Genomic DNA, 25,503 nt, shown 5'->3' on the forward strand with positions numbered 1-25,503 from the left:
TATTTTAAGTGCATTTAGATAAGGTATGATTTGGAACTGTCAAGTGGTGCTGTAAACCTGTAGGCGAGGTGAAACAGTGATACCCAAAATGAGAGTGTCATATTTGCGCAGTTGCGGAAACACTGCAACATGACTATGACCACAGTTTTTAAACCTTCATGTGGTGTTTATTGGTCAAAGCTACCAAATGACTGTATTAAAAGATTGTATTGGTTTTGCATGGACAAATTTTGTTTTTTGTTTTATTTCCAGGAATGATGAAGCTGGTTAGCATGTGACAAAAATGTCAAATATCAATATTTTGCAATCTACTAACATGAAACGTTTTCACATTGCATATTCTTAATTGTCAAAGTATCTCACAAGTGATTATAATAGTTTTCTATATTTTCAGTTGAAATGTGCTGATCAGATCAGTCTCACGCTGAAGGTTATGCACCAGTAGCAGTAGATTGCATTCTCATAGTTTGTACAGCATAGTGGGTAGATATAACTATACGTGAATTCCTAATGTAATGCTTCCCCATTTGTAAGCATTTGAACAAAACAATGTAGCATCTAGTCTGCCTGGTAGAAGATTTTAATTTGTACTGCCTATGCATGAAGTACTAAGCTTTGAAATATTCTAGAAACTAGCTTTTTAATTCAGTGACTCTTATGCATGGGTCAGTACTAGTGTTAGAGATGATGGTACAGAGCTTCATATTATGAATATGCCAAAAGCTATGAGAGAAAGAAGGGACCTAACAAGAAGTAGTGAAGACAAAGTCCACAATTAAGTTCTTGCCTCTGTAATGAAAAGGGATGAAGAGCATGTTATAGCTCTTATCAACAACGTCATCAACAATATGAGAAACCGATTTGACCCTGACTCATAGCGTCAGTTGTACAAGAGTCTCTACTGAAAATAGCAGATGGTGAAGAACAAATGGAGAGATTTGTGAGAGGTGCACTTGATTCTGATGGCACATGAAGCTTCTTCAGCCCAGTCTAGAAATTTGGCATCAAAACATTTGCTGACATAGCCAAGAAGACTAAATTTAACTCTGGCAAGGAGGGACAATCATAACAGCTCTCAGTCCCAAAACTGTTTTCCCACAAAGCTCTGTCCTTAGCAAGATGGAGAGATGATGTTTCAGTCGCAACTGTTCCTAGGGCTGGTCAATACTGAAAACTTGTATCGGCACTGCTGTGTCTCTTAGGGGTTTGAAAAATCCACCCCCCTGAGACAGACAGCTATGCTGACCTAATCCCCAGTGTAGACATGGCTAGGTTGACAGAATAATTCTTCCATCGACCTAGCTACCACTTCTTGCAGGGAGGTGGATTAACTATAGTGACAGGACAATTTCTCTCATCATTGTGGTGAGTGGCTACACTGAAGTGTTACAGCAGCGCAGCTGAAGCACTGCAGCTGTGCCGCTGTAGCCTTTTCAGTATAGGCATACCCTCAGTCACCCAATAGGATCTGTGCCTATGTTCCTTTTTCATGGTGATGGAACAATAAGAAGAACAGACAAAGCTGAATTAGGGCATCAGTTGAAAGCTCAAGCTGAAAAAATCCATGGGCTAAGAGCATGCAACAAAGAAACCATAGTGTACCTCTTAGATGCCAAGGCTGTCATACAAATGATAGCTGGAGACAGTCTACACATTTGACAAATTGGCTACTGAGTATTTGAGGCAGGTCCTAAAAGGATTTGAAGCTAATTCTTTAATTGGAATCTTTGACGGGTATGACAATAGTATCTCTGAAAATTTCAGAAAGATAGCTCCGAACAGGATCTAAGGTTGGATGCAAGAAATACCAGGTGATTGGTGGATGCCCTGTGCCCCCGTGGGAAAATGTTTTAAAACGTGGCATCCAACGAACACTCAGTTGCAAAATTCCTCTGTGAATGTATGGTTCAAAGTGCACCTGAGTGTAGGAGCACACCCAACACAAACACCACCTTTCCAGTGGTGAAGCAGCAAAGTCCATCACCAGTTGAGCTGTTGAAGAAGCCTGTACAGTATTCAAGAGAAAGCTGATACAAAGATGCTTCTGTATGTTGTATGTGCCAATATGGCTTTTGGTATCAAAGGAACCATTGTAATTAGGTCACCTGATACAGATGTTTTGGTCATTGCTGTTCACTACTTTCCAGAAATGGAACACGTAGATAACATGTAGATTGAAACAGCCATCATTACCAGCACAACTAACAAGTATCTCTTCATATCTGTGCATGAAATTTGTGATGCACTCACTCTGGATGTCTGCAACATGCTTCCTGCTCTACATGCCTTAACAGCATGTGACTCTCTGACATACCTATTTGGTATCGGAGAAAAAAAATCTGTTTAATGTTGTCAAAACAAAGTGATCGTACCTCTTCAGAGCCTCCCAAATTGGGAGATTGTGATGGACAAGCTTCAAATTCTGCAGCAAGGAAGTTGATAGCAGTCCTGTATGACCAGAGTGAGAAAGAAGAGGAGACCCACAAAAACCTGACTTGCTTGCACCTCAATCTAGCCATCAAGAAGGACAAGTTACTGGCCAGAATCCCACCATGTGAGGAGAGTTTTGAAGAACATGTCACAACAGCATCTTGGCAAACAAAGGTTTGGATGTCTTCACACATAGGTAAAGCAAATAATGGATCACCATTACAACATGGAAGGAAAAATGAGGATGATGAACAGCTTCCTGTATTCTTCAAAGGCCCAGTGGCATCTGAGCTTCTACAAGACATTATTTGTGCCTGTACCAGTAAGGGTTGCTGAGCAATCAGCTGTGTCTGTAGTCATAACGTTCTTGCCTGCACAGAACTGTGTACATGCCAAAGCAACAAAGATATTGGTAGCCCACTCACTCTTGCCAGAGATCATAATGATGTACAAGATGATGATAATTGTCCAGAAATGTCACCAGCGTTATCACGTTTCAATTATACCAATACAAATGTATTACTAGATTTGTTTTAGATTGTTTAGATCAGCTGCTCTCAAAGTTTAGCAACCTTAGGACCCCCATTTTGATTTTTAAAAAATTGGGGACCCCCCAAACCCTCCGCTCAGTCCTTGCCACGTCCCTGCCCCCAACCTTTTGAGGCCTTGCACCCCGCTCATTCCATCCATCCTCCCTCTGTTGCTTGCTCTCCCCCACCCTCACTCACTTTCACCAGGCTGGGGTACAGGAGTGGGTGAGGGGTGTGGAGGGAGGGCTGGGGCAGGGGGTTCGGATGCAGGAGGAGGTTAGGGCTCTGTCTAGACGGTGCTTACCCCAGGTGGCTCCCGAAAGCGACCGGCACATCTCTCTGGCAGCAGCTCCTAGGCGGGGGAGCCAGGAGGTCTCTGTGCGCTGTCCCTGCCCACAGGCACCACCCCCACAGCTCCCATTGGCTGCAGTTCCTGGCCAGTGGGAGCTCTGGAGTTGGCGCTTGGGGTGGGGGCAGCGCACAGAGACCCCCTCCCTGCAACCACCCCAGCCCCCCGTTTTCCGGAAGCGGCGCAGAGCTGGGGTAGGTAGGAAGCCTGCCTTCGCCCCACTGCGCCACCGGACTTTTAGTATGCCTGAGGCACTGGGAGGGAGGAGGAGGAGTTGATCAGCGGAGCCTGCGGATCCTCTGGGGTATCCTCAGGGACCCCCAGGTGTCCACGGACCCCAGTTTGAGAAATGCTGGTTTAGATTGTTGCGGTGGTGCTTTGAGGTCACAAAGAAATCCAATTTTATGTCTTTGAATAAGTGATATTAAACTAAAGAAATGAATGCAAATTATTTCAGTGATCATTTTAACATATTTATGGTGTCGTATTTATCCCCCATTTCTATGGTAATAGCACCACATGATGGCTCCGTATCATACCTCATCTACAAGTAGACCTAATAAGCTTCCAAATGATGTATGATGTGCATGTGTGTACAGAGGGTACATTAAGTTGACCAAATCGGTCATGTCTGCCGCTCACCTAAAATCCTCAGAAGTGGATGCATTTTGTTTTCCCCATTTCACAAATGGAAATCCGAGGGAAAGAGAGAACATGCATTTGTCAATGCCATACAGTGATCGAGAAGTAGAGGCAGTATTAAAATGTAGGAGTTTGACTCCTACCCAGTGTTTTTTCCATAGAGAATCATGCCATTATTCTCTAGTGAAAGTGATGAGAATCCTCCTGAAGCTTTTAATTTGAAAATAACTACAGTTTTGGTAATAATACATTTCTGGTTATTAGAGATTGGATTTGAACTTTAAAACCTCAACTGTAAATTAATGTAGTTTTCTGTCTGTGAAATTTCAAGAGACACTGACACTATGTTTACAATTGTACACAAAGTTGAGCAGTTCTGCTTGTGAGAGTAAGAGCAAGAGAAAATGCAGCAATCTTGTATAATGCCTGGTCAGAACATTGTTTCCATTGCAAAAAAGTTGGAGTTAATTTGCATGTTAAACTGTTGACCTATCCTGTACTTTCATAGGGCCAGATTCTGACTGGACAAGCAACTCATCCTCATCCCTTTGCTCCTTTTTTGTCCATATGTAGGAAATGGCCAAAATCCTGTGGACAGTGCAGGCTCTTGTTGCCACTAGCTATCCAAAAATGGATGGGGGCCTAGGAAACCTCATTAGGAGCTCCTGAGGAGAGCTTCAGCCACAACACCTCCACAAGCTGTAGAATTTTGCCAATAGTACGGATTTTAGGCATCATTGAAGGTGTCCTTACTACATTTCCTTGCTATTTATTGACATGTGAGAAACAAAATGTTGTTCACCATAATTTTGGAGACAGAGAGAGAAAATCATGAGAACAATGTACAGAGAACCATTTGATTGAAATCCATAAGCCTGAAATAGATTAACTCTAATACAAAAGAAAAACCCAGTGATAAATAACAAGCTGGTTCTATTTTCTGTTGTGAAGTTATATATATTTTTCTTGGCATAAAGGTAGGCTGTTCGTCTTAGAATAGTGACAGTTAAAGATTTATGTGCTATTTCTAACAGCTTAAAAAGTTTGCAGCTCTTTGAACCACTCAGATCCATATGAAGTAGCATATGTGAAGTCAAAACAGTGAAATATAACCGTTGGTCTTACCACAAAGTAGTTTTGGTCTGTCTGTGCAGGAAAGGGTTAAGATTTTTATTCAACGAAATCACTAAGGGCAAAAGTATCTTAAGCTCTTTTATATTTTTTCTTTAATATAACTTCATATCAGGGCTTTAAGGGAGCAATCAAAACTGTTTTAAAACTTCAGTTGAGTAACATTTTAAAAGGTACCTGCAGCATAGAGAAGTTTATTCAATATGATTGATTTTTTTATCAGAAAAAAGCAATAAAAAAGAGGACAGTACATATGAGGTTCATCAGTAATATGCAGGAATTGTTCTGATTAATATAAGATGGTACAGTTCAGAATAATAAAGGAAAACAGAGAATTTAAAAACTCTAAAGTGTTTTTGACGAAAAGCTTCTTTCTATTTGAATTTCTTGTTGGTAATTGTATGCTAACTACAAAATTTACTTGGCATTCATAAAAATAATCTGAAGAACTTCTAACAAATGATGAATTATAAAAAAAACATGAAACTTATTTAGTCATTTAAAAAATATATTGATTATATTACTGCTTTGAGGACAGTTTTCAGAATATCTTTTCCAAACTACAATTCTGCTAATATACTTTTGTCCAGTAGGTGTCACAGTGCATACGTTAAATTAGCAAATGCTCTTAGCTGTACAATTCCACCTACTTCTCTAATCCAATCTTTTAAACAGCTTTTTCTATGAAACTTGCTTTGTGTTATGGCACACTTCACACACAAATATATAATTATCACTTGCATTTGAAAACTGCTAACAGTAAGAGCACTGTTCAAGCCATATTCTTTTCTTTACACAACTGTAACCAAAGTTGCTAGTGCAGATGTGCTTTGGTGCTTCTAAATTTTCAGATATGTGAATTGTCCAGCAAGATGATGATAAATCTTCATAGTAAGTCCATTACAGATGATTTAGTTCTTCACTTTGGAGAATAATGGACTCTGTCTTCTGGAACAAAGTACTAAGCCAAAAGAAAAAGGAGAACACACAGTACTTCTGCACTATCCATCATTACAAAGAATGTACTTTATTTTAGACCCAAATTTTCCTCCAGGCACCTCTCACCTACTGGGGACTTGAAGATTCTTTTCCTGTAGACTTACTGCAGGATTGAGCCATGGATTTTAGAGCTCTTTTAACAATGTTAATGCAAAATCATAATAGGAAAATATTGCTTGACTTCAATGAAGCTTATACTTCTTACACTGTTATTTTACTTCCACCTTTTATTTTAGGTTGTTTTGGCACATTGTGCCCCACACTTAAACACTAGCATCTTGATAGCTACTATAAGTAAATACTTGTTGACTTGTGGAGACTTTGCTTGTAGATGTGACTTGAGTTGGCTTCTTTTATCCCATTGTAAACTCACGAAGCATTTTTGACCCCTTTTCCTAAATGCATCTTTTTTAGAATGGTTTTAAAATTGAAAGCCGTGGTTACCAGACACTGATACTTTTCAATTGTTTCTCATTTTTACAAGACTGCTGAAAAATCTGGTCAAATGGAAAGATCAAAGAAGAATGCTAGGCAAAGACAAAATGATTTCAAGGTAAGCTTGGTGTGCAGACTTATTTTCGTTTAGGTGGTCCTTCAGATTAAGACACCTGAAGAAGGCTTAATTTTCAAATAGTGGTGAGCGTTGACCCTGTAATAATCAGGCCCCTTTAAGCTGTTTTAGGTTCGGCACCCAAAAAACAATAGTCACTTCCCCCCTCCCCCCCACAAAAAAAAGCCCTGATCCTTGCTGTACAAGAGACTACAGTCTAAGTAAAAGGCAGATACCTTGTACTGGCAAGTATGCTCACACATCACCGGCCATTTAAGAACCTGCCATCACATCTGAAGCCTCTACAGACAATCACACTTTGGCTGTGGTGGGCCCTGCATCTTGGAACTCACTTTCTTTATATCCAACCCCTAAAATCCATTTTATTTTATCCCTGCTTTAAAAATAAATAAATCTTAAATCTTTATTTTTCACAGTTGTTTTTTGCAGTGACCCTTATTAGCCCTATGTTTATTGCCTTCTCTGTCCTAATTTGGTCCCTGTTGTTTGTGTTTATGTTAAAGTGATTTTTTTGTTTTATATATTGTATTTGTTTTAATTATGTTCTGTAGTGCTTGTTATGTGGGTGTTTGCTATGTAAGTAAAATTATATTCCTTAGTGAAATTTGAAATGTATGCCTGCCATTTCAGACTAGATTATGCGATGAATACATAACTGGTTAAAAATATTGGTGCAGTTTCTAAGTATTTATTTTTGTGATGTTCTTTTATGCTGTGACAGAAAATGATTCAGGAGGTGATGCAGTCCCTGGCAAAACTCATCCGTGGAGCTTTGCTTCCATTCAGCCTCAGAGAAGGAGAGTTGAGACAGTATGGTGGCTGGGAGATGAAATCTGAACTCTCTGGACAGTGGCTAACACATGTCATCCAGACTGTAAGGTAACTGGGGCTATTGGTCTGTGTGGTATGAGTCTTTAGTATGTATAACATAGTCTAAACTGTGCCTTATTTTTTTATTTGTTTTGCGTTCAACTGAAAGATCGTTAATGTTGCAAAGTCAAGGATACAAAAGTTAGGAAATGTCAAAATTAAGGTTGCCTGTGCAAGATTAATTCAGCCTACTTGTGTATATATGCATTATGATACAGTCTGTAATTACATGATCACTTGCTATATTTTTTCCTTGGGAGTCTTGTCTCAGTGCACAGGATGGACAGTGCTCTGTAGATGAATCATGGTTGTGTAGTGAATGAGGCTGTTGTCTATAGGACCTCTTTTTCATTTGTTTTAGAAGTTGAAAGGTGTGTAGTAAATGAGGCAGGAGATTGCAGGAAGAGAAGGGATGGCCTCATAAATAGGGCAGCTGAATGTCATCTTGGAGAATTTGTTTCTGTCCTTGCCTCCTCTTAAATTCTGATGTAATGTTGGGCTAGTCACTTAAACCAAGAGTTTTCACAGGTGACCACTGCTTGTATTCCTCCTTTCCTAGATGGTTAAGTGAACTAATGATGGCTTATAATCAGCTAATTAAGTGGTCAAGCTGAGCAGACAATAGTAGTGGTGTGAACAAAGTTGTTGATAGTTACCAGATGACATTCCAGAATCACAGGGCAGTGACAGTGGCACACAGAGTGATGAACGTTTGAAGATTTGTGTCCATCCCCTGCTGATGGCTGCTCTCAGTGCCTGCACTCTGCTCAGAAAGAGGAGCAGGAAAGATGATGGCTTTGCAACCCCACAAAAGTCCTGGTGGTTGGTGGAGGGTTATCAAGTGCCCACACTTGGAGCCTGGTTCCTGCTGCTAGCTATTCCCGATACTTATGCCCTGCTCAAGATCGGGGTAGGGAGAATGGCAGTGACTCCATTTGCCTAGTTCTTGCCCAATTCGGAAACATTAAGGAGATGCAGCCAGTGTAGTGTCTTTGATAGGCAGCGGGTTTAAAGCAAATAAAAGGAAGTATTTCTTCATACAGGGCACAATCAACCTTTAGAACTTATTGCCAGAGGATGTTGTGAAGGCCAAAACTATAACTGGGTAAAAAAAGAATTAGCTAAATTCATTGATGATAGTAATGCAAAGTATTGCACATTGGAAAACATAATCCCAACTATAAATATGAAATGCTGGAGTCTTAATTAGCTGTTATCACTCAAGAAAGAGATCTTGGAGTCATTGTGGATAATTCTCTGAAAACATCCACTCAGTGTGCAGCGGCAGTCAATAAAGCAAACAGAATGTTGGGAATCATTAAGAAAGGGATAGATGATAAGACAGAAAATATCTTACTGCCTCTATATAAATCCATTGTACACCCACATGTTGAATACTGCGTGCAGATGTGGTCGCCTCATCTCAAAAAAGATACATTGGAATTGGAAAAGGTTCTGAAAAGGGCAACAAAAATGATTAGGGGTATGGAACGGCTGCCGTAAGAGGAGAGATTAATAAGACTGGGACTTTTCAGCTTGGAAAAGAGACAACTAAGGGGCAATATGATTGAGGTCTATAAAATCATGACTGGTGTGGAGAAAGTAAATAAGGAAGTGTTATTTACTTCTTCTCATAACACAAGAACTGGGGGCCACCAAATGAAATTAATAGGCAGCAGGTTTAAAACAAACAAAGTATTTTTTCACACAACACACAGTCAACCTGTGGAACTCCTTGCCAAAGGATGTTGTGAAGGCCAAGACTATAACAGGGTTCAAAAAAGAACTAGATAAATTCATGGAGGATTGGTCCATCAATGACTATTAGCCAGGATGGTGTCCCTAGCCTCTGTTTGTCAGAAGTTGGGATTGGGCAACAGGATGGATCACTTGATGATTACCTTTTCTGTTCATTCCCTCTGGGGCACCTGGCATTGGCCACTGTCGGAAGACAGGATACTGGGCTAGATGAAGCTTTGGTCTGACTCAGTATGGCCGTTCTTATAGGTCCATCAATGGCTATTAGCGAAAATGGCCATGGGTACAGCCCCATGCTCTGGGTGTCCCTGAGCCTCTGATTGCCAGATGCTGGGACTGGAGGACAGGGGATGGATAATTGATAATTGCCCTGTTCTGTTCATTCCCTTTGAAGCATCTGGTATTGGCCACTGTCGGAAAACAAGATATCAGGCTAGATGGACCATTGGTCTGACCTAGGATGGCCATTCTTGTGTTCTTAACTCTTCTCCGTTCTTCCTTTGTGTCCCTGTGTAAAGATTTGGCACAATTGCAGCCCTCCAGTTAAGACTGCAAATGCTGCCCCTTACAAGTATATAGGATGTGACATAGGGAGAATGATAAGGCATGGCCCCACCCTCTTCCACACCAGTCAGTGGTGCTGGGCTGGTGGAAATTAAGTTGCGTTGGGTGAGTCCATGCTGCACTGTCTTTAGAGGTGGCACAGTAACTGTGTTCCCTATTGGCACATCAAACCATTATGCTCTGCTAGGGTGGTATACCTTCACGTTACCCTTCATTGCAGGCTCTGTTGCTATTTATTTTATGATCACCCCGAGGAGTGCTGATCATGGACCAAAACACCACTGTGCAACGTGCTGTACAAACAAAAGGATGGTCCTTGCCCCAAAGAGCCTTCAATCTAAGTATAAAACAAGAGACAACAGATGGATACAGACAGATGGAGAATTACAAAGAAACAAGACAATATTGGTCATTGTGATATGCAGTGGTATTAGCACATCAGTGGCCTAAACTTTGTCAAGTTTATACAGTACAACAGTGAAGCTCTATATTGATATGGTTTCAACAAATGAATGAACCAGATAGTAAAACATACCTATGGTATTATGGATGATATCACAGTTTAAAAAGCTTACTGTTGAGAGGACTAATATTATCCATAAGCAAAACAAACTCCTAAGTAACTTTGTGATATTTAGCAGTATTGTCTACAAAACTGTAAGTTTAAACCTAACCTTCATTTTATTTTCTTCTCCTTCCAGGCTTAGTTACGAGTCCCTTACTGCACTTGAAATACCAAATGATATGCTTCATATCATCCAGGATCTTATTTTGGATCTTCGAGTACGTTGTATAATGGTCACCTTACAACACACAGCTGAAGGTAATAAAAAAAAATGTGCAGACCTACATGCATATGGTTAGGATTTTTTATTTTCTCTTTAGTTAAATCAGACTGCATTCTAGAATAGATTGTGTTCACTTTAGGTACTTGAATCAATAATACGGTCACCTGTAATTCACAGAGTCACAACATACAAGACCTATTAAGTTATTTTATCATTTCCCTAACAATACTTGCTTGTTCCCTGTATTATGAGCCTTTTTTTCCCCCTTTAATATAAGGCAGCCACTTTTTTCACTAGGTTGCAGTCTTTTTTCCAAACCAAACACGCTTTAATTCATTTGTACATTTTGTCATGACACAACTATTCCATGCAATGAATCAGCATTATTACTACTCTGTTCTGTAATTTTAGCTCAAGCTTGGATATTCTTTTTTAAGTGAGCAAATCTTAAAAACTTTACACAATATTTTAGTTGCAGTTTTATCAGGGATACTCACTGTTTGTCTCTAGAGTCCTACTTAGCTCTTTGGGGTCGTAGATTCATAGATTTTTAAGGCCAAAAGGGACCATTAGTTTATCTAGTCTAACCTGTATAATACAGGTCATAGAATTTCAATGAGTTATCCCTGTATTTAAGCTCAATAACTTGTTTGACTAAAGCATGTTTTCCAAAAAGAAATCCAGTCTTGATTTGAAGATTTCAAGAGATGATGCATTGGCAATATCCCTTGTTAGTTTGTTCCAATAGTTAATCATCCTCACTGTTTAAAAAAAAATTGTGCCATATTTCTAATTTGAATTTGTCTGGCTTTTAACTTCCAGCTACGGGTTTTTGTTATGCCTTACTCCACTAGATTAAAAAGCCCTTTATTACCCAGTGTTTTCTTCCTCTTCCTCTTCAAGTCTCTTCTTGACTTTTTTAATAAGTTAAACACATTGAGCTCCTTCAGTCTCTCACTGTAAGGAATTTTTTCCAGCCTTCAAATCACTTTTGTGTTCTTTTCTGTACACTCTCCAATTTTTGACATCTTTTTTTAAATCTGGTCACCAGGGCAGGATGCATTATTCCTGTATTGGTATCACCAGAAGTAAAATCATTTTCCTGCTCATACTCACTACTTCCCTGTTTATGCATCTAGAGATCACATTATCCCTTTTGGCCAGAGCATCCCACTGGGAGCTCACGTTCAGTTGTTTGTCCACTATATCCTTATCAGTCACTGCTTTCCAGGATACGGTCCTACATTTTACAGGTATGGACTGCATTCTTTGGTCCTAGATGTATAACCTTGCATTTGGGTTGATTCAAACACGTTTGGTTTGAATGGGCCCTGCTTACCAAGCAACCCAGATCACTCTGTATGACTTCCCTCTCCTCATCGGTATTTACCACTTTGTCAGTTTTTGTCATCTGCAAATTTTATCCACAACGATTTTATGTTTAATTCCAGATTACTCATAAAATATTGAATAGTGTCAGACCCAAAACTGATCATTGCAGAACCCCACTAGAAATTCCCCTATTCAATGATGATTTCCCTTTGACAACTACTTCAGTTAGCCAGTTCTTAATCCATTTATCATGTGCTTTACTAATATTGAATAGTGCTAATTTTTTAAATGCAAATGTCAGGTGGTGCTAAATCAAATGCCTTATAAAAGTATAAGTATATTAGACACCTGTGCAGTTACCTTTATCAACCAAACTTGTCATCTCATAAAAAAATGAAATTTGGTTTGCTTGACAAGATCTATTTTCCATAAAACCATGTATATTGGCATAGTTATAGTCCCATCCTTTAATTCTTTATTGATTGACTCCCACAAACATTTTTCCTTTATTTTGCCTGCAATTGATTTGAGGCTAGCGAGCCTTATAATTACCTGGGTCATCCCTTTTGTCCTTTATGAATATTGGCACTCATCCAGTCCTCTGGAATTTTCCCAGTTTTTCAAGATGTATTAAAAATTAACATCAGTGGGCTAGAGATCTCTCTTCCCAGCTCTTTTCTTTCATATGGGGCTCATGGTGTCCACTGGTTTGATCAAACTTCTTTTATTCTGTGATGGGCAGCATGCTAGACAATGTAATGATCCTCATGCTGACTGATATACGCAAAGCAATGCAGGGACCATCGAGCAAACAAACTGGAGCTAGCAGGGTCTCTTCCTGTTCCTTTAAACAACCTTATTTCTGTTTGTTACTCGACTTATGCCCCAGTTCAGCAAGGTACTTAAGCCTAACTTTAAGAACATGAGTAATCCTATGTGAGAAGTCAGTGGAACTACTCACTTGCTTAAAGTTAGACATGTGCTTCAGTGCTTTACTGAATCTGGACCTCTCTGAGAAGAACACCAATAATCATATCTGATATTTATACTGTATAATATTTTTCATTTTCAGAATATTTTGCAAATATTAGTGATCATTTACGGCCCTTAACTAACTCTTGATTTCTCATGCTACATTCACATTGTTGCCTATATTTGTTAACTCACACTAACTGTCCATTTAGTGCCTCTGAAATCCAACCAGAACACTTCCCTTGTCATGCCTTCATTGATTACTCTTTCATATTCTTGTAAAAAAAAAAAAAAATCCTATTTATTAGATTTAATGGCTTTAATCTATTTGTTTTTCTAATCACCAGCTCTGTAAACTCAACCTGTGCTCAGAGTCAAACTGGTTTCTTTCCTTCTCATGCATCATCACTGGCAATAGAGGTCATGCAAACTAAATTATGCTAATACCAAATTAAACAGTGAGGGTTGAACAAGTGTAACTGACTGGAAATTAGTAAACAATTCTTTTGAAAATGCACAAGAAGGAATGTAATTCAGCTTCCTCTTTTGCAATATGCATTAAAAAAAACTATTTCTATTTCACGCCAATCATAATTTTATTCCACTGATGCGTCTGCATTAAAGAAAGAACATTAACTGCAACTCTGACATTTTCTTGCTTGGATTATACTGTGCCTCGTCTTTGTGTGAATAATTTGTAGTTTATTCATCTTCATGGGTGAAAGTGCTTTTACAGTGCTGCTTAATTTTCAATTCTATAATTTAAAAAAATGAATTTTTTTGAAAGAATGTAGCCACATGATATAGTGGTAATGGAGTTCTCTTCTTATGTAAACTGTCTCACAGCACTAAGTTGTACATTTTTTTGTTATTGACTTGCAAACAAAATTTCAGCGGTAAATGCAATTTAAACAGCAATCTAATGGTTTAAAAAATTCAGTTTTGAAGATACTTTTACCTTGTATTGTAGCTCTTACTTTCAGGGATACAGCCTGTGATTATCTTGCAAATAGATTTTTGCTGGAATCAGGTTTTGTCAAACTGGAAATGACTGTGGGATGCTTATTGTCTTTTAGTGATAAACGTGTTCAGTTTACAAGTAAATGGAAGAGGGTTTTTCTAGCTGTCAGCCCTGTAAACTCAGCCTGGGCCCTGAGAGTCAAGCTGGTTTCTTTCCTTCTCATGCATCATCACTGGCAACAAAGGTCATGCAAACTAAATTATGCTAATGCCAAATAAGGCAGTGAGGGTTGTACAAGTGTAACTGACTGGAACTTAGTAATCAGTTCTTTTGATGATGAATAAGAAGGAATGTAATTCAGCTCCCTCCTTTATATCTGTGTTAGATCTAAAGGTCTGAAGGGAATAAACCAGCAGTAAAAACAAATATAAAGTTGGCAGATTCAGGAGAAGATCTATTGGTAACAAGTTGCTACTTTTGCATAGTCACTTTTCAGAGTATAGTGTTCTCGAATGTACTTCAAGATGCTCCTCTGCCACAACACCTATCAATCAATCAAATCTACCAATTAATGATGACTAGGTTGAAGGGTAAATGGGGCAACGTGCAAATGTATATAGGTACCTAAATTGTATATAACTGATTGTTATACTCCTCTTCTTCTCCTCCCCTTTCCTACACTTCTTATCTCACTTTCTTCTTATAAGCCTTCGAGAGCCTGGATGGATTTTTCCTATATGTTTGAGCAACACCTAGCACAATGGAGTCCTGATCCTGATGACTCTCAACCCAAACATATTATACATATTTAATATAATTATGTGAGTCTTAACACTTGTCCTGATCTCCGATTAAGTTATGTACTTGAGGGTTTGTTTTTTTAAAACTGCATTGAGCAAGGAATAATAAAACAAACATACATTTGAATTCCCAAATATAATGCCTATATTATGGGTACACAGCCATGATATGTCCGTTTTTTTAAAACAGAGGACTGTAACAATATTTCTCTAACCTCAAGATTTCCAGTAAAAGGTGGGCTTTATGCAACTATTGCCATACACCATAAATTTTACTTCTGTAGGAGAAAGCAGCAGCAAACTATGTGTGTGTGCCATTCTTAGTCATTTGAAAAGTGTCTGAAATCTTTTAAGTATGGCCAATGTACTTGTATGCCTGTTCATCACACTTAGGTGCCTGTGGTTTTATCTCTTGTTAAGTTCAAGGAGTTTTTTATAATGAAACCTAGCTTTTAACACCTTTTCTTTTTACAGATGTGAAGAGGTTAGCTGAAAAGGAAGACTGGGTGGTTGATAATGAAGGTTTAACATCTCTGGTGGGTACACTTTGTGTGTTTCTGGGCACCCATTTTTTGTGCATGTGGTGGACTTGTGTAAATTTCATTTTTCTTTTCATAAATATTAAAAGTTTTGCAGCATGTTATACATTTACTTATATTTACACATGTGTGCATATGTATTTTTAAAAGAATTAAAATATGGAACAAAATAAAGCTAATCAGTTCCCATCTAAAGTGGGTTAGAATTTAGATGGAGGAGAGATTATACTCCTATGTGAATTCTTTCTGCCCTCTGTCTGCTCACTTTCTTAAATATTCATGGTGGTATAAATCCTATCACAAAATCAAAAGTTACTTTTTCTCTTCTTTCACCTTTTCCCTCTTTCAAGAGTTATTTTTCTCCTGGTGGATTTTCTTACATGTGTAAGTGAGCATAAGCACAGTTCAAAGTAGTTTTAAAAACTAGATAAATTTCAGCTTATGGATGGGGTTTTCAAAAGCAGTGTCTTTGGTCCCAGTGCTGCAGAGCCATATGTGAATAATCTTTATTTATGTGAGTAGCAATTCATGTCAGTGGGACTACTACCACGAGTAAGGACTACTCATGTGAGTAAAGCTTTGCTGGATTCGGTCCTTTAATATGAGTAGAATGTAAAGAATCACATGGAGAAGAGGCTAGCATGTATATAAATTGAGAGAGTTGGGGGAGGGGGGTTTAATGTGCCCCCCTAAAGTTTTTACTGATCTTCCTTAGTAAGATTGTGTTGAGGTTTAAAAAAAAAAAAAAGGTTTCTTTTTTAGCTATGGATGTTCTGCTAAAATACAGTTTGTTTTCTCAGGTTGTGGCAAGTTCAGTCCACGTCATAGTGCTTCATAACTTAATGAGTTCGTTACCATGGAAGTAGTAGATATAAAAAGTTGCTTTTCTGGTATAATGAGAAATTTAACTGAGAGTCAACTAATTTAGGAGGTTGCTCACAGACAAACAATAAACAACTTGAAACCATATTAAAATAAATTAGTGAGGTGCTTTCTGGAAAATAGTAATGACTAATGGCTAAAAGATGACAAGCACATTGTAGGCATGACTTAAAAACAATCTGAGAAAGCAGAAATGGCTGTGGGAGGATTAAGCTTTGTGTGTATTATATAAGAGAGTACTCGGTAGGCCATCTATCTGAAGTTGTGCTTGTTTGTTACTATAAATACATTTGAATGAAGTTGAGTAGGAGGGCGTGAAGCATTCCAGATATACATAATGTGGGAAGGAGTGTTGTCTGGTTTTAAAATACAGTACTGGGAGTCATGACTTCTGGGTTTTATTTTCAATTGCAACGTACTCTGGTCATTTCAGTCCAGACCAGAGCCCCATTTCCTTCTTCCATCTAGGTTTGCATACCTGGTCATTCTTTTGTAGAACTAATAAATCTAAACAAAATCTTATTAGTGCTTCATTACCGTGCTCCAAAGCTATATATACCCTAGGATTTTTTGCAAAAATTTCCCACCAGTTTAGCTCTGCCAGCAGCAGAAACCGTGGGTGGATTGCTAGTGTATATTGGTCTTTAGGGAGCTGTCACCGTCTTAAGTATGGTGTCATCTAATCCTGCTGAGAGCATGACATGGTGCTTAAAATACTGGCAACTGCTGATGCCTTGTCTATATGAATAATCCCATTGTTACCACCACTGATGGATCTGAATCAATTGTCGTAATGGTGGGAAACTTTAGCAAAATTTCTGAGGGTAGACAAGGCCAGAGAGGCCCTTTGGAGACAGCTTAAGCTTAAACTATATGTGTAAAATACATGCAAGAAAATTAGTTATTAACATCCTTGATATTTATACAGCTGTTAAAACATATATTGGGATACTGTTGTCAGAAACGTACAGCCATGGGGCGTGTAATGCACAAAGGTTAATGTACAGGGAAGCTTTATTATTTTCTTCTCAGGCAATAAAAATCTACATGAGAACAAAAATAAAAGGAGCAGCGTTTTACTTTTCCACTGAAAGTATGCCCTTTTTCTGCCCATTTAGCTCTCTTTCTCTGCTGTATGTCTTCAACAGCTTGTTCTAAAAATGAATAAATAGCATTTTAGTATAGTGCTTTAGATTTTCAAATTGCTCTACAGACATGAATCAATCCTCATGACACCGATGTGAGGTGGATAAGTGTTATCCTAATATCATAGGTTGGGGAAATGAAAGTGAAGTGACTTACTCTAAGGCCTGGTCTACACTATGAGTTTAATTCGAATTTAGCAGCGTTAAATCCAATTAACCCTGCACCCGTCCACACAACGAAGCCATTTCTTTCGAAATAAAGGGCTCTTAAAATCGATTTCTGTACTCCTCCCCAACAAGCGGAGTAGCGCCAAAATCGATATTGTCATTTCGAATTAGGGTTAGTGTGGCCGCAATTCGATGGTATTGGCCTCCGGGAGCTATCCCACAGTGCACCATTGTGACCGCTCTGGACAGCAATCTGAACTCGGATGCACTGGCCAGGTAGACAGGAAAAGCCCCGCGAACATTTGAATTTCATTTCCTGTTTGCCTAGCACGGGAGAGAATAGGTGACTACAGAGAGCTCATCAGCACAGATAACCATGCAGCCCAATAATCGAAAAAGAGCACCAGCATGGACCGTACGGGAGGTACTGGATCTGATCGCTATATGGGGAGAGGATTCAGTGCTAGCAGAACTTCGTTCGAAAAGACGAAATGCCAAAACTTTTGAAAAAATCTCCAAGGGCATGATGGAAAGAGGCCACAATAGGGACTCAGAGCAGTGCCGCGTGAAAGTCAAGGAGCTCAGACAAGCCTATCAGAAAACAAAGGAGACAAACGGTCGCTCCGGGTCAGAGCCGCAGACATGCCGCTTCTACGCTGAGCTGCATGCAATTCTAGGGGGGGCCGCCACCACTACCCCACCTCTCACCGTGGATTCCGAGGCGTGGGTAATCTCATCAGCCACACCTGAGGATTCTGCAGACGGGGAAGAGGAGGAGGAGGGGGACGAGCTTGCGGAGAGCACCCAGCACTCCGTTCTCCCCAACAGCCAGGATCTTTTTCTCAGCCTGACTGAAGTACCCTCCCAATCCAGTATCCAAGACCATGACCCCATGGAAGGGACCTCAGGTGAGTTTACCTTTTAAAATATAAAACATGGTTTAAAAGCAAGCGTTTTTTAATGATTAATTTGCCCTGAGGACTTGGGATGCATTCGCGGCCAGTACAGCTACTGGAAAAGTCTGTTAATGTGTCTGGGGATGGAGCAGAAATCCTCCAGGGACATCTCCATGAAGCTTTCCTGGAGGTACTCCAAAAGCCTTTGCAGAAGGTTTCTGGGCAGTGCAGCCTTATTCCGTCCTCCATGGTAGGACACTTGACATCGCCATGCTAGTAGCAAGTAATCTGGTATCATTGCATGACAAAGCCTGGCAGCGTATGGTCCCGGTGTTTGCTGGCATTCAAGCAACATCCGTTCTTTATCTCGCTGTGTAATCCTCAGGAGAGTGATATCGCTCATGGTAACCTGGTTGAAATATGGGAATTTAATTAAGGGGACAGGGGTGGCCATTCCTACTGGGCTGTTTGCCTGTGGCTGAAAAGAAATCCTTCCCTGCAGTTAGCCAAGGGGGGGGGGGAATTGGCGCTGAGCTTTTCGCCTCTGGCTAGCAGGGATCTTCCCTGATACCAGCCACGCGGTGACGGGGAGGGGTACAGCGATCATCCCAGATAATTCATGGCGGGTGGGGGGAGCGGGGGATTAGTTTGGTTTCTGCAGGGATCTTCCCTGATACCAGCCACGCGGTGGGGGGGAGGGATAAAGCGATCATTTCAGAGAATTGGATGGGGGGCGGGTTAGTTTGTTTTCTGCTGTTGAAGGTTAAAAGGAAAACCGCAGCAGTCAACGGGCTTTGCTTGGTATGTGGGAAAGGAGGGCGCAGAAGCCGAAAGACAATGGCTTACCATGGCCGCATGCAAGCCGAATTCTGTTGCCCGGACCTGCGTCTGTGATCTCTAGCAGCAAAGCCACAGGCACTCAATATTAAGATGGAAAATGCGACCTTGTACTGAAATCACATGTGCTATGTAATGTGAATAGTGTTTTTCACCGTGAAAGAGTATAAGCATTGTTCGGTAAAATGTATCTTTTTAAAAACTTCTCTCCTTTTTTCCATCCCTCCAGCAGCTGCAAATTTTTCAAGCCTCCCTCCTCCGTCCGGAAGGCTATCTCAGATAAGGCGGCGGAGAAAGAGGACGTGAGACGAGATGTTCTCGGAAATAATGGAATGCACCCGCAATGAAAGAGCTCATTTGAATGAGTGGAAGGACACGGTATCTAAGTACAGGAAAGATGCCAGTGAACATGAGGTCATGAGGGACGCTCGAGATGAGAGGTGGCAGGCTGCAACGCTGGGGCTGCTACGTGATCAAACGGACATGCTCCGGCGTCTGATGGAGCTTCAGGAACGGCAGCAGGATAGCAGAGTGCCGCTGCAGCCGCTGTATAACCTCCCTCCCCCCTCACCATGTTCCATAGCCTCCTCACCCAGACGTGTAAGAACGCGGGGGGGGAGGCTCCTTGCACCCTCCCACTCCACCCCAGTGGACAGCCCAACCAAAAGGCTGTCATTATAGTGAATTTTTTCAGTGGCCTTTTACTTCCCTCCTATCCTCCTCCCAAACCTCATCTGGGTTACCTTGTCGGTTCACTCCCTATGTTTATAATCAATTAATAAAGATTACATGATTTTTTAAAGATAGTGACTTTATTTCCTTTGAAAGCAAGCTGTGATTTAAGGGGGGAGGGTGGTTTGCTTACAGGGAATGAGTCAATCAAGGGGGCGGGTTTTCAACAAACAGAACTTTCACACCGTAGCCTGGCCAGTCATGAAACTGGTTTTCAAAGCTTCTCTGATGCGCAGCGCTTCCTGGTGTGCTCTTCTAATCGCCCTGGTGTCTGGCTGCGCATAATCAGCAGCCAGGCGATTTGCCTCAGCCTCCCACCCCGCCATAAAGGTCTCCCCCTTACTCTCATAGAGATTGTGGAGCACACAGCAAGCAGCAATAACAATGGGGATATTGGTTTGGCTGAGGTCTGACCGAGTCTGTAACGAGCGCCAGCTACCTTTTAAACAGCCAAATGCACATTCTACCACCATTCTGCACTTGCTCAGCCTGTAGTTGAACAGCTCCTGACTCCTGTCCAGGCTGCCTGTGTATGGCTTCATGAGCCATGGCATTAAGGGGTAGGCTGGGTCCCCAATGATAACTATAGGCATTTCAACATCCCCAACGGTTATTTTCTGGTCCGGGAAGTAAGTCCCTTGCTGCAGCCATTTAAACAGAGTAGTGTTCCTGAAGACGCGAGCGTCATGAACCCTTCCCGGCCAGCCCACGTTGATGATGGTGAAACGTCCCTTGTGATTCACAAGTGCTTGCAGCACCACTGAAAAGTACCCCTTGCGGTTTATGTACTGGGTACCCTGGTGCTCCGGTGCCAAGATAGGGATATGGGTTCCATCTATCGCCCCACCACAGTTAGGGAATCCCATTGCAGCAAAGCCATCCACTATGACCTGCACATTTCCCAGAGTCACTACCTTTCGTAGCAGCAGCTCAGTGATTGCTTTGGCTACTTGCATCACAGCAGCCCCCACAGTAGATTTGCCCACTCCAAATTGATTCCCGACTGACCGGTAGCTGTCTGGCATTGCAAGCTTCCACAGGGCTATCGCCACTCGCTTCTCAACTGTGAGGGCTGTTCTCATCTTGGTATTCTGGCGTGTCAGGGCAGGGGAAAGCAAGTCACAAAGTTCCATGAAAGTGCCCTTACGCATGCGAAAGTTTCGCAGCCACTGGGAATCATCCCACACCTGCAACACTATGCGGTTCCACCAGTCCGTGCTTGTTTCCCGGGCCCAGAATCAGCGTTCCACGGCTATGAGCTGCTCCATTAACAACATGATCTCCAAAGCACCGGGGCCTGCGGTTTGATAGAATTCCATGTCCATGTCCTCATCACTCTCACCGCCGCGCTGCCGTAGCCTACTCCTCACCGCCTGGTTTTGCAGGTTCTGGTTCAGCATAAACTGCACGATAACGCACGAGGTGTTTACAATGTTCATGACTGCTGTCTTGAGCTGAGCGGGCTCCATGCTTGCCGTGGTATGGCGTCTGCACTGTTCACCCAGGAAAAAGGCGCGAAACGGTTGTCTGCCGTTGCTTCCCTGGAGAGGGGGGAGGATGTACCCAGAACCACCCGCGACAATATTTTTGGCCCCATCAGGCATTGGGATCTCAATCCAGAATTCCAATGGAAGGAGGAGACTGCGGGAACTATGGGATAGCTACCCACAGTGCAACGCTCCGGAAATCGACGCTAGCCCCAGTACATGGACGCACACCGCCGAATTATTGTGCTTAATGTGGCCGCATACATTTGACTTTATACAATCTGTTTCCAAAATTCGAATTATATAAATTCCGATTAATCCTGTAGTGTAGACATACCCAAAGCTACACAAAGGATAAAGGGCAGAATGAGGAGTTGAACTTCGAAGTTTCTGGCTCCCATTTTTGAGCCAAATCAACTGGATTGGTGTCCCTTTTTCTAGCATGGAGATAGCTTTCTCACTTTCATGTTCCCCTCTGGAAACACAATTTCCCCCTAGTGCCGTCAGGTGGTCTCTAACCAGAGTGGCACAATATCGAGCAAGAGAGGATGGATAAGGGGAGATTGGCTAACAGGGATAATGCTACAAATTCGTTTGCATCTAGATTTATACACCTTAAGACCTATGTAACTTTATTTTTTTGGCATGTTTCCATGCCATTTTTTTTTTTTTTTTGCAAAGTATCAAAGCAATTTCTGAATAGACAAGGTTGCCTTACTTCCAAACCAATCCACCCCTACTTGTTCTTGATGATTTCATGATAGTGAAATCATAATGGTGAATTTGTGATATCCTAGAATGGCCCCATTAAATTTAAATCCTGGTCCTGTTAGTCAATAGGACTTCTGCTATTGACTACAATGGGGCCAGGATTTTACCCCCAGACTTTTCCTGAGTAGCTGTGCGTGCAATCACAAACAAGGTATAAGAACTTCACTGCAGGCTTAAGGCGAAGAAACCATTCAGTGGCAGAACCCCTCATTCAGACACTTGCAAAGAAAATTGATCTGTGTAATCATTTTTGTTTGCTTCAGTATGACAGTACATCATTAAAACAAGGGATTTCTTTAGTATATGTATCATGAAATTTGTGGGGGGGGTTCCATTTTGGATCAGTAAAAAATAAGTATCTTCTCTGTTACTGTAAAAAAAATGTGTATATTAATAGTTTGTATAGTATACATTGCACATTCATTTAGGAACTCAAAAATCTTTTTACTTTCAGCCATCCCAGTTTGAACAATGCATTGTGCATTCCTTGCAGTCACTCAAGAGTGTTCTGGACTGCAGACCTGGAGAAGCCAGTGTAAGTCTTGTTATGTACTTTTTCTTTCCTTGCATGTAAATTGTTATTAATTTTAAAAGTAATTACTGTATAAATATGTTTTCATTATGTATTATTAGTGTTAGTGGATAATACAGAGATGCTATTATAAAATGAGTTAAGAAATTACTCAAGCTTCACAGTATTTTTTTCTTCACTTTGACAAAAAAAAAAGCCCTTGCAATATTGAGTCCGTTTTCAAATTGCACTCATAGTACCTTTTGTTTGGGAGGGGGCAAAAAGTGAACTGTATTTAAATGTAATTTTTTTGTAATAAAGGTTGTGACCTGTAGCTTTCAAATGGCAGCAGGTATGATCTTACGATGTAGGTACCCTGGAGAGCCAGTTACAAATACATATCACATCTAGACTTCATTCGGAACATAACTCAACCCTTCGTTTTCCCTACTCCGGTATGCCACATGATAAACCCTAACCCATTCATTTACTGCCTTGGGGACCTGATGCCACAAGGTATGAGCCACTTCCATTGACTTCAGGAAGACATGAGAGCATTCTTCAGGAGATGCTCAACATCTCATAGGATTGGGTGCTGTTGCTGTTGCTCCCTTCTTCTTTGTCCCATGTATGACGAAGGTATCCTGTTCCCCCAATGAGGGTTCCCCAGAAGAACCCAAAAGGGGATATTACTTCACAATTAATCGCTCCCCATGAGATAATTTTCACATGCTAACAAAGATGATCTTGAGAAGTCCCAAGAGCTTCTACTATTGCCCAGTTCTCTTTTCAGCTTCACTTGGTTTCCCCCATCCTACATGTTGCTACAAACCTTTTTCTCCAAGTTTCTGTGACATACAGGACGAAGGAAATCTAGCTACTACTTTCCCTTCTACTCACTTATTTTTTCTCCTACCTTTTTCTAATCACAGTTTCACCTTCAAGGTATGGAGAACTGGAATTATCCACAGCTAGGTAGCGTCATGTACCAGTATTGTTCCCATCATTGTGTTTCCCCTTCACTATAGGATGCCCACACCCCCTATCCATTGTGTTTGTACATAGGATTTGTTCTACCAGCCACTCTTCTTTCCCTGGGGAGTCTCACAAGAGCAGTGTATACAGAGAAACTCGGTTTGATATTTATAACTCTCTTCCCTTTCCTCACTTCCTTTGGAAGAAGGTCTTCTGAAGCTATTCCACTGAAGTTATATGGTTGTTTCTTCAGGTTTTCCAGCAACAAAAAACACAGGAGGATGTGTGCCAGCTAAGCATTGGTATCATGCAGGTAATTTTAAACTGGAATTGGGGAGCATAAATGAGTGAATTAAGGGCTTACTTTGTATCCATTCCTCCCTAAAAAGTAATAAAAGGTGATAAGATGTCAGATACTGTTTAATTCAGATCATCCAGACATAAGTGTTATCGTAACTTCAAATTACAGTAACTCTTAAGGATAATGATGCTTAATGCTTCCTGGGGTTTCTAAGGCCCTAATTCATCAGGGCACCTAAACACTTCAAACATATACTTGAAGCACTAGCTTAACTTCAAGCATTTTCTTGGTTATTAATTATATATTTAAAAGATTAACTTAAAATTTGGTTTCAAAGAGCACCAGTTTCTAATACGAAACCAAGGGCAAGCGCCTGAGCTGGTATAAATTGGCATAGTTCAATTGCAATCAGTGGAGCTATGCCAGTTTACAGCTGAGGATCTGGCCCTTAGTTTCATATTAGTAACCAGTGCTCTTTGCAACAGATTTTTAAGGTAATCTTTTAAATGTATAATAACCCAGAAAAATTTTTAAGATAATAAAGCAACACCCAGCAGTTTTAACAATTGTTTGTATTGTGTTATCAAGTGAAATGTCACAAATCAGACCAAAGAAATGACACGTAATGGGCTTAAGAGATGTTTGCGTTGGGGGTCTCTGTTTAAGCACTTTAAAGCCATTAAAGATACGTTCCTTGTAAACCAGTGGACCCTCAGTCCTATGATTTCAACTCTGATTTGGGAGGTCATTTAGCAAGATGAGAGATAATACAAAGAAATAGCACAGATCTTTTTTTCCACAGGAAAACAAAGGATAACAAGATAATGAAAACATTTGCCGGACTTAATTTAAAATGCTACTGTTTTCAATTATTTGAGGTTTAAGAAAATTGGAGTATTTGTGATTATTCTGCTTACATGCTGCAGTTAAAAATTCAGTTAAGAAAAATTAAAATATTTTACAGGTTTTGTACCAGTAGTTCAGCTCTGATGGAAAATTCAGAATTTTTTTTTAATTATTTTATAGGTTTTTATAGATTGTCTGGAACAACTGAGCACTAAGCCTGATGGTGATGCAGATACCACACAGTAAGTAAAATAATACAGTTGGAATATTTGAAGTTGCAAATTTCAAAAAGGTTTTCCTCACCAGTATTCCTGTGGTATTTCTATTAGATAGCTTTTGTGAACAATTTTGGCTTTGACCAATAATGCCATGGAGCCAAGTAGAACATTTCTATACCAAAAAAAAAAAAAATGAAATACAGATTTGAATAAGATAATGAAATATGATGAATATTAAAAAGTTGTTTTCTTAGTAGCTATTGTAATGCTTAGTGAAAGCTAGCTTATTCAAAATCCTTCTGCTTGATTCCCAAAGAGAATCATCTTTCTAAAGGTTGTAACTGTTACACCAAACTAGCCCATTTTTTGTTCTAATGGTAATATCTGTGCCTGGTGGTTTTTGTCACAGCTATAGCTTCCAAGCACTTTATATGAAAGAAGTTGCCACTGTCACTGAATAACATCTACCAATGGGGAATGGTATTTTCCTTGCTTTGC

At 40.4% G+C, this 25,503-nt stretch overlaps 1 protein-coding gene across 1 annotated transcript in view; it reads left to right on the plus strand.

The window, feature by feature from the left end:
• LOC113407947 (exocyst complex component 2) overlaps nucleotides 1-25,503 on the plus strand; it is a 208,636-nt gene that overhangs the window by 111,909 nt on the left and 71,224 nt on the right. The window contains exons 14-20 of the mRNA XM_026658988.1: nucleotides 6,566-6,634; nucleotides 7,374-7,531; nucleotides 10,546-10,667; nucleotides 15,172-15,233; nucleotides 22,609-22,689; nucleotides 23,894-23,953; nucleotides 24,968-25,029. Of these exons, the coding sequence (XP_026514773.1) occupies nucleotides 6,566-6,634; nucleotides 7,374-7,531; nucleotides 10,546-10,667; nucleotides 15,172-15,233; nucleotides 22,609-22,689; nucleotides 23,894-23,953; nucleotides 24,968-25,029 (614 nt within the window). The remainder of the gene's footprint in view (nucleotides 1-6,565; nucleotides 6,635-7,373; nucleotides 7,532-10,545; nucleotides 10,668-15,171; nucleotides 15,234-22,608; nucleotides 22,690-23,893; nucleotides 23,954-24,967; nucleotides 25,030-25,503) is intronic.

This window comes from Terrapene carolina, unplaced genomic scaffold, assembly GCF_002925995.2.
Source record: "Terrapene carolina triunguis isolate 2854851 unplaced genomic scaffold, T_m_triunguis-2.0 Scaffold57, whole genome shotgun sequence".
Lineage (NCBI taxonomy): Eukaryota > Metazoa > Chordata > Testudines > Emydidae > Terrapene > Terrapene triunguis.